Genomic DNA, 16,651 nt, shown 5'->3' on the forward strand with positions numbered 1-16,651 from the left:
AAGGGCTTTGAGCCAACCGTGTTTGAATTCTCAATTCTTGAATTTGGGGACTTATTCTACATAGTTTTCAAGAGCGGCGCTCTTCCCAGCCTCAAACGCCTCGGAAGCCTCGGAGTCGGCTTTTTCCTTCCCCTTCTTCGACTCTTCCAATTCGGCCTCCAGCTTGGCAAGCGCCTCATTGGCTAACTTGAGATATTCCTCGCTCGCGTTTGCCCTCTCCTCGACTTCCGATCTGAGTTGGTCAGCAGCCTGCCCCCTCTCCTTCTCAGCTTCGGCCCATGCATTTTCCATTGTCGCTCTCACCGCCTCAAACTCAGCCTTGCTCCTCTCACTCTCGACTTCCGACTTCAAACGGCCAATTCTTTCAATGGCGTCATGCTGACGGCGGCCTATTTCGGCTATCATTCCGACCGTCTGCAAAACAAGGAGTTGGGATTGTCACATATCAAGAAATACCATCTGCAAACCAAACCAAAACAAGGAGTTAGGATCAAGTCACATACCAGAAGGGCCGACTGGGCAGCTAATGCTATTACTACCAAATCCGGCTCCGCCCGAAAGGTTTCCTTGTCAGCCGACAATGAGACCGAGGCAGCCAAGCTCAATGCCACAGCCGGATCTTTCAAGGCCGACGCTTCAGAGGAGATCGGCATGTTTTTTATCTTTGGTTGAACAACAAAAAGAGCAACCACATCTGACTCCTCTAAGCGTGGCCGTTTATCAACGGGGTTCTCTTCAGAGCCGGCCTCGTTCTCGACGGTACGTTTCTCTCTCCGATCTTCTGGAATCGGTCATTCTTCTGGAATTGGCCGTTCTTCTTCCTTTTCCGTCTCGGCCACACCAACTTGAGCCATTTCTTCTACAATAATAGGTTCGAAAGTTTCAATCGGGGCAGGTCCAGAACGGATGGCCTCGGCTCTCCGTTAGGCGGCCATGCATTCGGCATTTTTCTTTTCGTGCGAATTGCGTGAGACTTTCCCCAGCCATACCCTCAGAATAAGCGCCGAAAACGTCTCCCAAGTTTGTAAAAATATCTTCAACTGAGACGTCCCCTCGGCCTGATGTGGACGGAGGGTCGGACGAGTTTAGTCTGGCTTCCTCAAAGGCCGAGTTAAAGAGCTTCGTCAACCTCCGCTGCTAACTGGTTCGGGTCCTCGGTGATTGGTTCGGCCGCTTGTTCTTCTACGTGTTCCGAATCGGATGTTTCTAAACCAATCTGTCTTAAGTTTTTGAAGCTGGGGAAGATAAGGGTTGTAAGATGGTTGTCGCCTCTCGGGATTAGAATGTTGTCTGCCACCAAAAATGTCATGTAAGTCGACTCGTACCGCAGGAGAATATGGGCTGCCCTCTCTTGTTTTTGAAGGTTTAGGCGGCCGACAAACTGTAGTGCGATTTTAATTTCTGCAAGCATAGCGTCGTCGTCTGAAACCAACACTCTCTTCAAGTCGCTGTCTGCATAAACAAAGCGATTAGATATATATAGGGCCGAATACAGATATGGTAATAACATAAACAAAAGTGATATAATCGGCCACTTAGTTCGCCTTTTCGCCTTGACACGGGGTCTAGGCGATCTTCACCCTCGCCGAATTCCCAATTGCCTCGGACAACGACCATCACGTCATCGACATGCTTATCAGAGCTGGTAAGCATAGTCACTAAGTGATGATTGATATCCTTGGCTCTAAGAAAGTAGCGTCCTAGCCGGCCAGTAGATTTGGCTAGGACATAACAATGCCGAACGGCGGGTATACCAAAATTAATCCTAAGATGCCGGTTAGCTCTACAATCCCCATTATGATGCGAAAAAAATTCACATTGGGCTGGGAAGGGATTAGACCTCAGTATCGAGGAACGACCCTCAAAAATGGGTGAAGGGGAAAGCGGACTCCGCCCTTAATAATTGACAGAAGAGGAAAGACGATTGTACTCTCATCATCCCTCTCCATATCAGTGGTGCTGTCTGCCAAAAGTGACAGATGGACGTCATCGGGGATGGAAAAATAACGTCGAAAGCTGAAGATTCGATCCGCTGAAAGGAGCTCCTTTAGATGTTTTGCCATACTGGCCAACCCAAGGATTATGGAAAACTAAAAGCAAACAAAGAAGTGGGATCGGAAGTGAAGGAAAACAAAACTTACAGGAGACGAAGGGGAAAACGAGAAACAAGGAGTTGCAGAAGCCGCGAAATGAAGGAGTTGCATTAGAAGGCGAACCATATATTTTTTAGTATTCAAAACATACATTCGAAGAGACAATTTTAGATCACATTAAATGGAGGCAGTGTACGAAGGGGCGAGAAATCATTATAATGACCAAAAAGCGTGTTCGCATTCTGACACGCATTGGGAAGAGGATTAACCGCCGAATTTTTGACTTTCCAAGCTCGAAGCCAAACACGCCGACTAACTGATGCTAGTGGGGTGTTTGGGGGCAATTGTGGGAGCCGAATTTCATTGGATCAATAGGGACGAATGGACGAGCCTAGTACGGGACATAACCTTTATTCGGCATTGATCCTAGTCAATTGAAGAGCTGAATAAAATAATCGGCATTCTAACCAGTAGAACAAAGGCCGAGTAGAAGTACATGTAAAGGATCGAGGATGGGCTTGGCCCTAAGGCCCAAAGAGAATAATATAAATACAAGATCATCAGTCAAAGAAAGGTACGTGAGAACTAGTATGCTTAACTTAACATACAAGCAATCAAGAGAGTAGAGATTGACTTATCTGTCGGAGTGCTAATTCCGGCACCCCCGACCAGAGTGTTCATTCATTTTTAGGTGGCTAGCTGAGGATCACGAGCGTCCCCTAGGATAGGAAGAGTTTTTCCAAACCACTTCCCCACACATCCTATTTCAATTTACATTTGTACCCTTGTTTGGTTTGATTTCCTAAATGGGATATTCTGTTTGGTAGTGGATAAGGAAATGGTAACGTGTTGCTTGGGATTTTGATTAACATTCACCGTATTTTTTCCCGGCAAAGATTGTGGTAATTCTGATTGTGTTGTTGGCCATTTCCGGTGGTATCCATTTATGCATCATTACATAAATTTGTTGGTGCCATTTTGCTTCGGTTATTTTGTTATGGATTACCCATCGAAACAACGATTTTTGGTGTCATTTTGCTAGGTTCGTTCTGGTGTGGATTGCTCAATTGCAGCGAGTGAGTGGGTTTTATTCGTTTTGGTGCATTTTTTGCACTGTGGTTTTCATTCTGGTGTGTTTTTATTTGTCCACTGTAATTTTTTTGTTTTTTTTTGTGCATGATGGTCTGTCGATGTGTCACCGTAAATATGACACAAACACAATAAACGAAGGATTACAGTTACAGATTCACTATGAATAACAAAAAAAGCAGAGCTCCAATGTTTCAACACCCCACAAAAAAGAAAAAAAGAAAAAAAAGAAAGAAAACAGAGCTCCAATCTTCAAACACACCAAACCCACTACATACTTCAACAACCATTAGAGTTCAGTCCCACAAATTTCAAACATACACCACACGACCACATGGAACAAACATCCAATTACCAAAACCCAACCTCCTATTCACTTGGACCAATACCGCGACACAAATTTAACAATAACTTGATGGTAATAATATTTCATACAATTTACACTATTCGAATACATCAATGTAAAACAACACACACGACAGCATTGTTAATACATCATAATGAAATACGCACCTGACGCCATTTGTAGCTTACATAATCACCGTTGACGAATAGATAATGTTCTATCGGCCAACGTAGAATACACACAACGGTGACACGGCCTCTTCAAACAAACGTATCAATAGGGAAGGGGATGTGTAATGTTTAGGGTTTAAAATTACGCCATTAACATCAGAAAATAGAGCCATTTCCATATACGACTCTTCCATTCTGATCGCTTTGGGGGGAAAACAAAAAAACCCTTCTTCTACGGCTGTGGGCATAAACGTAATTGGGGAAATCCACATTTACCCTTACCATAAATTCCCAAACGCGGTGTAACACAAATAATTTGGTCATTAACATTGGATTGGGACCTATTGGACTATAAGATATAAGATAGGACTAACTGGTTCAAAAGATATAAATTTAGGATTTATTGGTGCATTGCCCTTTGAGTTTTTACCTATTTTGGTTTCACTAAAATAATTATATTTGGAATAAATTTTGACGTTTTTTAATTGATTTGATAGTTATGAGATAAAAAATAAAATGATTATGATTTTGATATGATATTTTTTCTGATTAGCTAAATTAATATGTTTTATCTTTATTGACTAATTTAGCCAAGATAGCTCATACCAAATGAAGCCTAAGAGAGAGTGATGTGACATTTTGATTGTGATATTTTATCTTAAAATAGATTATCTTAGTTGACTTATTAACTTTTTACAATATATATATATATATATATATAGAAAACTAAAGGTAGCGTTTGGTAAAATTTTCTAAATATGATTTGAAAATAGAGTTGTATTTTGAGTTTGTGAGTTTTAGAATTATGATTTGAGTGTGTAAAATTTGTTTGGTTATGAGTTTTGAAAATAGTTTTGGAGGGAGTTTTGAGTTTTTGAAATTAGAAAAGTTATTTGATTAAAAAATTTACAACTCACAACCAAACACACAACCCGAAATTATATTCAAAACTCATATAAAAATTAAAAAATTAGAAAATATTTTTTATTTACAATATAAAAATAATAGGTGTCCAAGAAAAAAAAAAAAACTGAACACTGTTCCGGTCAACAGGCCGGACGTTTGAGGGGACATCGGGATTAGCCAAATTTTACCGCCTGAAAAGAATTTTTCAAAAGTAGTTGTAAAATTATAATTTGAAAGCTCAAAACAAATACCACACTCAAATGAGTGGGTGTAAATGTGTTCGTAACACATAAACAAACACAACTTTTCGTTTGGTAGAGTTTTAGAATTATGATTTGAGAATAGAGTTGTATTTTAAGTTTGTGAATTTTGAAATTATGATTTGAATATAAAAAATTTGTTTGGTTATGAGTTTTGAATTGAGTTTGGAATAATTGATGTGACATATGATATTTGATTTAAAAACTTATACTCATAACCAAACACATAACCTAAAATTATATTCAAAACTCATAAAAAAAATTTAAAAATTCAAAAAATATTTTTTATTTAATATATAAAAAATTACATGTGTCCATTGCCCAAAAAAAAAAAAAAAAACCACACTGTTCGGCCAGATGTCCTGAAGGATGACCGGATAGACCAAATTTTAAAATTCAAATTTCGCCTAAAACGAGTTTTTAAAAGTGATGTAAAATTAATTTTTAAAAATTATAACTAAATACCATACTCAAATATGAATATAAAATCATGATTAGAACTTCAAACCAAATATAGCGAAATAAAATTTCCCCTTTACAAGTCCGACTTTGGACTTTTTCTTAGGAGGGTAGCTTGCTTTGTTAATTTGCAACTTTGATAGAAACACTAGTCATTCTATTGAATGGATAACTATAACATGCATGAGTTTAAGATTCACACGCATGTGATGAAGTCTATTTTTTTCGATTCAAGAGGAAAAACAGCAGAACATAAGAGTGTAAATCTATATTTTTTTGTGATGAAGTCTATCTATATGATGTGTCTTCTTTATGGTTTATCCAATAATTATTTCTGTTTTTTATTATCTATGGTATGCCAAGTTTTTATTTCTTTTATCTTAAACTCAATCAATCTTTAAAAAGCTCAAATCTGTGTTTCAATCTTAAATTTATAAAAATATATATCTAAATAAATAAACTTCTACTTTTGTTATTTCTCCTTTCCCAATACTTAAAAAAAAATCTTTTTTCTTTTCTTTTCTTTTCTTTTCTTTTCTTTTTTTAATTCTAAACATAACAAAAAAAATATTCTCCTGGCAGAAGCAAATCTGCTTCCACCCACTCCCATTGGGTCAACACTTTTCTTTTATAAAAAAGTTCACAAAGAATACCTAATATATTTTGAAATCTCACAACCAAGGTTGCAAGCAAACCAAATCAAATTTATTTGAGCTCGAACTCAATTTGTTTATTAAAAAAATCTAAAAATTTGACTCAATCCTGCTAAGAAAATCAAAAAGTTTGACTCAAATCCGTTTAGTAAATCAAAGCCTTAACGAGCTGGGCCAAGCTCCATAGCTTAGTGCGTTTGCAACATATAGAAAGGACAAAGAACAACTACTCGTTCGTTTACTTGGGCAAAGAACAACAAAGCTATCCCAGCTCTTCACAAGACTATCCATTATCATCACCATCACCAACCCCCTCATCAAAGGGAAAATTTCTTTACCAGAGCTTTAACCTAAAGAAGATACAATTTTCAGAGTTTTAACCACCGGAAACTAAACATTGTCGAGACAAAAAAGTTAGAACATGTAGATATGGCAGAGAGAAGGAAACACGAGAATTGGGGAGGGAGAGAGACAGTGTCGGAAAACATAGATCAGAAAGAAATTGTTGGCAAATCCCATGTAGATCTAAAAAAGCTTGAATAGTAGACTGCCGTGTGTAGCAAAAAAGGGAGCAAACACGAGTGACTCGACTGCCATTAGCTTGATGAGGATGTTGAGTGACGGTCCAGATGTGTCCTTGAGTGGGTCCCCAACAGTATCACCGATCACAGCCGCTTTGTGTGCGTCGGATCCCTTGGGACCAAGGGTCCTTGCATGCTCAGAAACACCAGCCTATCATCCCAAAAAGCAATTTCAAAGTGTAAGTTGCTATTTATATAAGATAAAATGAATGCATTCGTGGTGTCCGATTCAAATACTTTACCTCAATATATTTCTTGGCGTTATCCCAAGCACCGCCAGTGTTAGACGCAGAGATAGCAATCTGCAAATGAAGATCGTACGGTGTTTAACTTACATTGGCCTCTCCAAAATTTTTGAAAAAATAAAGCAAACCCCACAACTTAGCATAATTATATTAATCATCTCCCTTTCAATAACAAAAAAAATTACCGATGTTAACTTTGGTAGATAATTTTTTTTTTTTTACCCTAATATATCCGGGTTTTAATTTGTCAAATTTAATATTAATGCCAAATTCTCTATGTATCTATGTGAGGGTTATTTGTCTTCAAATTCTTCATGTCAAGTATATAATGTCAATGTAAATCCAAGTCAATTTAATCCAGGGTAAGATAGATATTTCAATGTAAAAATAGTGACCATCTTTTTACGTTGATTGACTGATGGTCAACAAATGGGGTTGGGGCAAGTGTTATGTTAATTTAAACTTCAATACTGTATTTGGATTATAAATTTGGGTCGAAGAAGGAAAAGGCGAGTGAAATAGAGAAAAAAAATTTACTAATATTTCTCTAACATTTCTCTTACCTTTTCCTGTTCCTTTCCAACACAAATCCATTACCTTTTCCTTTTCCTTCTTCTCCTTCTCCTTTCCAACACAAATCCATGATCCAAACATAGTCCAAGAGAGCACTATGTAATTTTGTCAAAATTGTGGTGCTAATCATATTTTCCCAAATCACATGGAAAATTAGTGTAATTTATCCTAAAAATTAAAATTAAAAAAAAAAACTAGGGTACCCATGTTCTATACATTACCTGTACACCAGATACAAGGGCTCCGGCAAGCACACCAGATAGTGTTTCAACACCAAAAAGGATGCCAACAATGAGGGGCGTGAGCATGACAAGAGCACCAGGAGGAATCATTTCTCTGAGTGAGGCATCTGTGGAGATTTTCACACACGTAGCATAGTCAGGCTTGGCAGTGCCTTCCATGAGGCCAGGGATGTCCCTGAATTGTCTACGCACTTCCTCAACCATTTTAAGAGCTGCTTTCCCAACACTCTTCATTGTCATGGCAGAGAACCAATAAGGAAGCATTGCACCCACAATCAATCCAATGAAAACTTTAGGTGTCAACACATCTACGGTTGAAATCCCTGCACGGCTCACGAAGGCACCAAAGAGGGCCAGGGACACAAGGGCTGCTGACCCAATTGCAAAGCCCTAAAAATAAGAGCACAATAATTTTTGTTAGGAATAATTATCTCAACATGGGCATGTGGGTGCCATTGCATAAAAACAATTTTCTGTCTTGATCAAGATAACATCATTTAATCTTCTTAAAGAATCCAAGAATACTTCACTCTAATAAACTTATACTATACTGCAAAAAAGACTTCTCATAACAATTTTAAATAATTTGACATTCAACGACTATAATGGGTTTTTTTGCAGTTATACAAAACAACACCTGAAACATTTTATTTCAAAATTTATATGATACCCAATTACATGAAAAAGAATTTTCTCAAATATATTATATGAGATCATACTTGTGGGCTAAGAATTAAGACAATCAAAATGGGGTCCATCGACTGGAAAACCGTCACAGAGAAAGGCAAAAGTAACTCCTGCAGCAAGATGCACCCCACCCCCACCCCCACCCCAAAAAAAAAAAAATAGCCCCACATAAGATATGCCTGAAGGCTGCGGATCAACATTGGTACTACACTATGAAGCATGGGTACTCTAAAAATACGGAAGTATGAGTACCGGATACTTACCCGGTATGGGCACACATAACAGTATGGCTGCACGTTTACTGGGCACGCGAAATACTTATCCGGAAGGCAAAATACTTATCCGGTAGGCAAAATACTTTGGGTACGGAATGGGTATGGTTCGGGTACTTCTATGGGTACTTTTGGGCATAAATAAATATTTTAAATAAAAAAAAAAGGGTTTTTATGGATACTAGAATTATTATATTGTGCCTATTTTTTAAAACTCTAAAAAAATAGGATATGTTTACAATGATAAAAAATATATAAAAAATCCTTAGAATTCTTTTTTTGACCATACAAAAATGCTTTAATAATTTATTTTTAGGGGAATTACATCTCAGTGAATTTTTGAAAAAATATTTACAAGTAAATGAAAAAGTTTAAAATTTTAATTATTTATATTTATAAGTTTACCACTGATATGTAATTATTTTTCTAAATTCATACTGAATAGTAATTTCCCATTTAGTTTTTATAGCTTTGCCGTATCAGCGTACCTGTGCTTCCTAGCATGTCCATCAAAACCTTAGGTCAACACAACAGTACTCTCTCCATAAAGACCATAATATTTTCTTTTTCTTTTTGATAAGAAGAACCATGAAAACAAATTAGCCTTGCGCGTTCAAAAATAAATAAAAATTAGCCTTGTGACAAACACCCAAAGATCAACTACTGACAACAACAAAAAATAAAGAAAGAAAGCAAGAAGAGAGTCTCTGGCCTGGGTAAAAACTTTTTTTTTTTTTTTGATAAATAATGAAAGAGTGACACCTGTCCTGGGTAACAACTGAAAATGAAAAGTAATGATATACCTTTCCAATAGCAGCTGTGGTGTTTCCTGCGGCATCAAGAGCATCAGTTCTCTCTCGGATTCTATGGCTCATGCCAGCCATCTCAGCAATACCTCCAGCATTATCACTGATGGGACCATATGCATCAATGGCCAATCCAATAGCTATGGTGCTCAGCATTCCAAGGGCAGCTACTGCAATACCATACATAGCAGCAAAGCTAAAACTAACAAAAATGCTGATTGCAATGGCAAAAATTGGAATAATGACTGATTTATATCCCAATGCAAGGCCAAAAATAACATTAGTAGCAGCTCCAGTACGGCAGGAATCTGCAACATCTTGAACAGGGCTGGAAAATAATGAAAATCCAGTATTAAAACTCGCAACTTTAGAGAAATATAGCAAGGGGAAAGACGAATGATGCAAAAACAATGTACCTGTATGCATTGCTTGTATAATACTCGGTTATGAACCCAATAATAAGCCCAGCCCACAAACCAACACAAACACACAAGAACAGCTGCCTGCCCAGTGCACACCAAAATAAATATTAGATGAATGAAGAGGTCCTTTTGGATTTCCCATATAAACAGAATAATTGCTTTGTATTCTGCAGAAACTTTGAATAGATAATGAATCTCCTCATATATGTTCCTAGTTTTTGACAACAAGGCCTTCTACAAAATAATCATCACTACAAAGCATTCTAAAATTTAGAATTCCTATTTTGGCGATGGGTTCTCAGGCAAGAAATCATTTCTAATAGAAGGATTTGTGCCTTCAAATTCTACGGGAAAACAACATCGAATTACCAAATCCTAAATCCTAGTTTAATGCACACTATAAAATCACAATGGAACTACTTATGAGTATAATTTAATAAGACCAAGAAAGAAGATATATCTCCAAAAGTAGCAATCATATAGCTTACCAGTTCTGTACTTCTTTCTGGACTCCAAAATTGAAGATGGTGAAGGAAGATGGAAGCCCAATCCAACTGACTAGAGCAACACCAAAAGTCATCAGTGCAGTGGAGATAATGAGTTGCTTCTTCAATGTTGGCTCAATATCCTTTACAGCCTTGATTTCAAAGAAATCAGTAGCAAATAAGGAGGTTAGCAAACAAACAAGGATACCCACAGAACTGATAAGCAGAGGATAAAGCATTCCAGTGAAATCATGATTGATCCCAAAAGATGATATGGAAGCAACAACAAGAGCAGCACATGATGATTCCGCATACGAGCCGAATAGATCAGATCCCATACCAGCAATATCCCCAACGTTGTCACCAACATTGTCAGCTATCACCTGAAAAACGAAACAAATTGATCAACTACGATCCCAATAAGCAAACAATTTGAAGACACTTTTAAGTTTCTAAAGCATATGGCATCTTACAGCTGGATTTCTGGGATCATCCTCAGGGATGTTCATCTCAACCTTGCCCACAAGATCAGCCCCAACATCAGCAGCTTTTGTATAAATACCTCCACCTACTCTGCCAAAGAGGGCCATGGAGGATCCACCAAGGCCATAACCAGTTATAGATTCAAAGAGGCCTTCCCAATCATCACCATAGTACAACTTGAAGAGGTTAATGGTAATGTACAGCACTAAAAGACCATTTGCAGCAAGGAGGAAACCCATGACTGAACCAGATCTAAAAGCAGTGATGAAAGCCTTCCCGACACCCTTTCTTGCCTCCAAGGTAGTTCTGGCATTTGCATAGGTAGCAATTTTCATTCCAAGAAAGCCAGAAACCACTGATGTGACAGCACCAAGCAAGAAAGATATGGTGCTGAAGGCAGCAGTGGCGAGGGCAGGCTTACACGTTCTGGTGCTGTCATAAGTACAAGGCTGGCTCTTTGTGCTGAATCCCTCCACAGAGCCAAGGAAAAGGAAGATCAAAACAGCAAAAGCAACCATGAAAATACCAACATATTGATATTCAGTAAAAAGGAAGGAGGTTGCCCCTGTGACATCAAAGTATTCCAAAATTAGAATTTACCCGAAGCTCCCCCCGCAGGTTGGAAAATGGCAAATATAAAGAAAACAAGAAATATAAAAATTAAAACCACAGTCGTAACAAGTATCATAAGTATAACTTACCACCCCAACCAAAATAATGCATCAACCTCGAAAAGTGAATTACATGGTGAAAATAAAAATGAATTAACTAAGCAGCACTTGACACTAACTAAAATAAATAAATAATAACAAAAACTGAATTTTCCAAATTGCCCATAGAATAAAATTCACCAATCAAAATCAACAACATAGCAATAACTTATGGTAGTCTTGTCCCTTAAATGGGGCATACCAATATCTAATGCATGACTAAGAGCCGGCAGGGTAAAATCTTATATACTATGTGAGATATTACTACTATTTGCACAAAAGGGGCTATGATGATGAGGGAGAAAGAAGCAAGCCCCACATAAACAAGAGTTTTTTAATCTACAATAAAGAAAATGACATACAAATTAACAAATTCTCCAAAACTTTCTGACTTAAAAATGTGGCATATAGTAATGGCACTTTTGTTTTGGCCTGAAATGTAACCTGCCACAAATACAATAGGGACTATTTTATATGCACAAGAAAAATTAGATAAATTTGTTAGTTTGTATATCATTACTCTTGCAATAATTAAAACCAAACGGACAACATGTGGCTGACCAAAAATAAAAACATATGCATGCCATTGTTTTTAAATATGGAAAGCTCCACAACTTAGTGCTAATTGTAACACAATTTAAAAGATTTTGGAGATTGTTTACCCGGTAAAGCGACACATAAGCCTAAGCATTCATACACGTGTTAAAAAGAAAGGAGTATCATTTTAGTTGTGTGACAACAACTAGAAACAAAAAGAAGCTATCTCAACTCAAAGGTAACCGACAGGGAAATCAACATAATAATAATAATAATAAATAAATAAATCAAATAACCAAGAGGTCTGGAACAAATACCAGTGTATGTGAAGATAATTCGACTTGAATGCTATTCACATCACAATAAATACAAATAATCAACATCTGCGAACCCCAATAACAAACCAAACACTTGAGGGTCCTGACAATAAAATCAATAATAGTAAATACAATAATAAGATTTCCAATTTCCAGGGCTTGATCACCTGCCACCACAGACTATTTATACATTAACAAAGAAAAACCTCTTCTTTAACTAAAAAACTCATGTGAAAATTAAATCATCAAAATTTAAATAAATAAAAAATTAAAAAAGATTAAATTTTTGCATATTAAATCATAAACAAGCTGCAAATTATAAGCTACACATGTCACTCAAATGTTTCCTCAAAATTTTCAAAGTTTCCTAAAATTTTCAAAGTTTTTTTGTGGCTCTCAAATATAATACTCACTTTGTCAATTAGTGAAGCTTTTACTCTAAATGCTTAAATCCGAGTTTATCTATTTCAATAGTTCATATCAAATAAAGCTTTTACTCAAATTTGAATAAGATATTCAGTAAGGACCGGAAACCCTTAGACTCAAATCTATATCAAATTCAAATTTGAGCAAGATATTCAGTAAGGGCCGGAAACCCTTAAACTCAAATCTGTACCAAATTTAAATTTGGGTAAAAATAGCTCGAAAACCTCTCCACTCCTTGACTCAAACTTCTATCAAATTGAATTTTACCCCTTTTTTTTAAAACCCAAATCAAGGAAGACTCAATTGTTTACTCCAAATTTTCAAGACTATTTCGTAACTTTTAAATTTACAACCCTGCCAAAATTGAAGCTTTTACTCAAATTTATGCTAAAATTTTGTGCTTCGTACCAAATAAAGCTTTTACTTGAGACGAGTAGATAAGTATGCAAGTGAAATATTTTATGCAGTAAATCATAAAAAACCCAAAAACTAAGCACAAATCCAGCACAAAAAAACGAAATTCAGCAACAAAATCACCAAACAACAACTAAAGAGAACCAAATCCACAAGATCTAATCAAAGCTGAGTGAGAAACCTCACCTTCAGAGATTGCACTCTGAATTTCGGCGCATTTCTGGACGACGTTGTGTTCGTTGAGACCTTCCTCCTCCTCAATCAACGATTCGGTGAAGCCACCGTTCTTGTTGTTGTTGGCCGCCGCCGGAGACGATTTTTCCGGCGAGACCTTGACTTTGGAGACGATCACCCACTGGACTAAGGAGAAGACGATTCCGATGACAGCGCACACCGGGATCACTATCTCTGTGCCAAGATCTGAGAGTAAAGCCTCCCCCATGGCTCACTCACTTCTTCGGCGTTGGCGCACGGCGTAGTTCGAGTCGCCGGAAAATTAACGGAAATGGAGTGCTGAGCTGAGTCCTCTCTCTCTCTCTCTCTTTTCACTCTCCCTATCTCTCTCTTCGCCGTTGTGATGTTGCGTCGTTGGGAGATATGTATGTATATATATATACACACACGTAGGAGAGAGAGAGAGAGAGAGAGAGAATAAATAGTATATTGACAGCGTGTGATCTATACTGATTTTTTCTTCTTTTTTTTAATTTAATTAAAAATATAGTACATCTAGAAGAATTACTATTAGCATGGTAAAGGCATCCGATGGTGTATTAATTTTTTTTTTTTTTTGGGTAAATTACACTAACACCACTGTAGTTTATATTTATTACAATTTTTTTCACAGATTTTAAAAATTACATCTCTCTTTTTGAAATTTAAAATTTCATTACAGATTCTCCCTTCAATAATTTAATTTTTTTAAATGCCAATTTTGTTTTCATTAGGTAAATTACATTGACACCTCTCACATTTTAGAAATTACAATTCTCTCCCTAAAGTTTAAAGTAGCATTACTAATCGTCTCCTCGGTTAGTATTAGTTGGGAAAAAAAATCATTGAAAAAAAATTAATTGAAAAAAAAATTTGTTAATAAAATTTTTAAATTTCTGTTTAAAAACCAATGTAAATTTATTTTTTGAATTTACGTTTTTTTTCTTAAATTTACAAACTGAGATAACAATTTATAAACTAAAAAAATTATCAAACAAGTTTTTAAGACATTTTTTTTAATTTTTGTAAATATAAATTGAAAACTGAAAACGAAATGGTTACCAAACAGACCTTAGATGGTAAAAATGTCGTAAAATTAACAAATAATTAAATAAGTTATCAACGTAAGAAATGACTTATCAAAAGATTCTTAGGCGGTGTATGATTTGATTTTTAGATTTTTTTTAAATTAAAAATTAATTTGGTTAATAAATAAAAAATAAAAAATAATTACCAAATGTCATAAAATTAATTTTTACGTTTTTTTAAACTAATTATTTATTAATTTTATGACATTTTTACCCTCTAAGACCTGTTTGGTAACCATTTCGTTTTCAGTTTTCAATTCATATTTACAAAAATTTTAAAAACTGTCTTAAAAACTTGTTTGACAATTTTTTTTGTTTATAAATTGTTGTCTCAATTTGTAAATTAGAAGAAAAAAACATAAATTCAAAAAATGAGTTTACATTGGTTTTTAAACAGAAATTTAAAAATTTTACTAACAATTTTTTTTTTCAATTATTTTTTTTCCAATGAATTTTTTTCCAACTAATACTAAATGAGGGGGCAATTGGTAATGTTACTTTAAACCTTAGGGAGGGGATTGTAATTTCTAAAATGTAAGGGATGTCAATGTAATTTATGCAGTGAGGGCAAAATTGGTATTTAAAAAAATTAAATTGCTAAGGAGGAAATCTGTAATAAAACTTTAAATCTCGGAGAGGGAGATGTAATTTCCAAAATGTGAGGGAAAAATTGTAATAAACATAAACCTCAGGGGGTGTCAGTGTAATTTATCCTAAATTTTTTTAATTAAATTTGAATAAAAATTTGAGTAAAAATTTCATTTAATATCAAATGTTTCAATAAAAGGTTTCGTAATTTCATCAAACTATCGGTCGACCGAGCGGACAATCGGTCAATGTAATTTTTTTTTATAAATTTTTGTGTTGAGGTGATCATTCGAAGAGACATTTGGGGAATATTCAGTGGTAAAAATTCAAGGACAGTGAATAGTAATTTAATGAAAGGTATATTGATTCTCAGTTTGATGAAAAAAAAGTAAATTTTTGGATTTCATGATAGATTTGATGGACCGTTGAAGAAATAAAAAGTAATTTTTTTTATCAAATTTAAATTTGATGATAGATTTAACGAACTATTGGAGATGGTCTAAGTGGGGATTTAGCGTAACCAAACAAATTTTCAAAATTCTTAGCCAAACAAATTTTCTCTTTTCAAATTATAATTTCAAAATTCACAAACTTAAAATATAACTCTATTATCAAATTATAATTCTAAAACTCTACCAAACGCTACTTTATAGTTTCTCGATCCATCTGATCCAGAAGAATTCAAAAAGCTTAAAATATTTTGATAATTTAAAAAAATAAATAACTCTAGATAATAAAATAAAATAAAAAATCCACAAAAAGGCTAACCTCAAAATTCAAAAATGGGAAAATATTTTTATGTTTTAAAAAATATTAAAACTTAATATGGTAAAAATAAACACTAAAATTTATAATTTTTAAAAATATTTTTTTTACAAAAGATAAGAATATGAAAATGATGATTTTTTATATTTTAAAATTAATTTTTAGACTTTCCAAAAAGTTAAAATTCTGGAAATGAAAACTAAAGTCATTTCTTTTTTCCTTTTCTTTTTTTTTTTTGTGAATTTCAAACTAATTGATGGTAGGTCTTATAAAAAATAAAAAATAAAATGAATGTGTCCAATAAATTTCTGGGCTAAATTTCGTTTTGCATTGATTTTTTGGGCTAAATTAGTTTTAAAAAAAATAAAATAGATTAAAAAATTAATAAAACACAATGTGACATTCGAATTATAATTATTTTATTTTTTTACTTACAAAATTTAAAAAACTTAACCCAAACGAACTTTTTAATCAGAACTAAAATAGTCAAAAAAATCACCTAAAAAATCACATGCCAAACAAGAGTATAAAATATATTTTCAAAAACAATAATGATTCATACTACTAAAAAAAAAATCACTGATAGCATTAATGCATTGGAAATATGAAAAAAAAAAAAAAAACAGGGCATAGGCAATGGGCGGGAACTATTGCCACATCATTGGTGATACTATTAGACCATCACTTTAGTGCTCTCAATCATTTTTTTTTATAAAAAAAAAAATCATTCCAAAGTACCCCCGACAAGTCAAATAGTGGACTTTACTTTTTATCTATTTTCATGCTCTTCACCTACACATTTAGACATTGTTTGACAATTT

At 34.8% G+C, this 16,651-nt stretch overlaps 1 protein-coding gene across 1 annotated transcript; it reads right to left on the reverse strand.

The window, feature by feature from the left end:
- Nucleotides 1-6,189: 6,189 nt before the first annotated feature.
- LOC114266246 (pyrophosphate-energized vacuolar membrane proton pump) lies at nucleotides 6,190-13,890 on the reverse strand. Its single transcript, XM_028207128.2, has 8 exons — nucleotides 13,363-13,890; nucleotides 10,763-11,337; nucleotides 10,293-10,672; nucleotides 9,799-9,885; nucleotides 9,380-9,710; nucleotides 7,597-8,007; nucleotides 6,800-6,859; nucleotides 6,190-6,708 (listed from the first exon to the last, which is right to left on the reverse strand). Exons 1-8 carry the CDS (start codon nucleotides 13,616-13,618, stop codon nucleotides 6,502-6,504), a joined length of 2,307 nt encoding a protein of 768 aa, XP_028062929.2. The 5' UTR covers nucleotides 13,619-13,890; the 3' UTR covers nucleotides 6,190-6,501.
- Nucleotides 13,891-16,651: the final 2,761 nt, after the last annotated feature.

Source organism: Camellia sinensis, chromosome 5, assembly GCF_055761805.1.
Source record: "Camellia sinensis isolate YWXY chromosome 5, ASM5576180v1, whole genome shotgun sequence".
Taxonomy (NCBI): Eukaryota; Viridiplantae; Streptophyta; class Magnoliopsida; order Ericales; family Theaceae; genus Camellia; species Camellia sinensis.

What these genes read in the sequence shown, in the direction of transcription:
- LOC114266246 (XM_028207128.2), bottom strand. Translation starts at nt 13,618, where the DNA reads ATGGGGGAGGCTTTACTCTCAGATCTTGGCACAGAGATAGTGATCCCG. An exon ending in TATACAAGCAATGCATACAG is followed by an intron (nt 9,711 to 9,798) that starts GTACATTGTTTT and finishes ATTATTTTCCAG; the next exon opens with CCCTGTTCAAGATGTTGCAG. An exon ending in CCCTTGTATCTGGTGTACAG is followed by an intron (nt 6,860 to 7,596) that starts GTAATGTATAGA and finishes CTTCATTTGCAG; the next exon opens with ATTGCTATCTCTGCGTCTAA.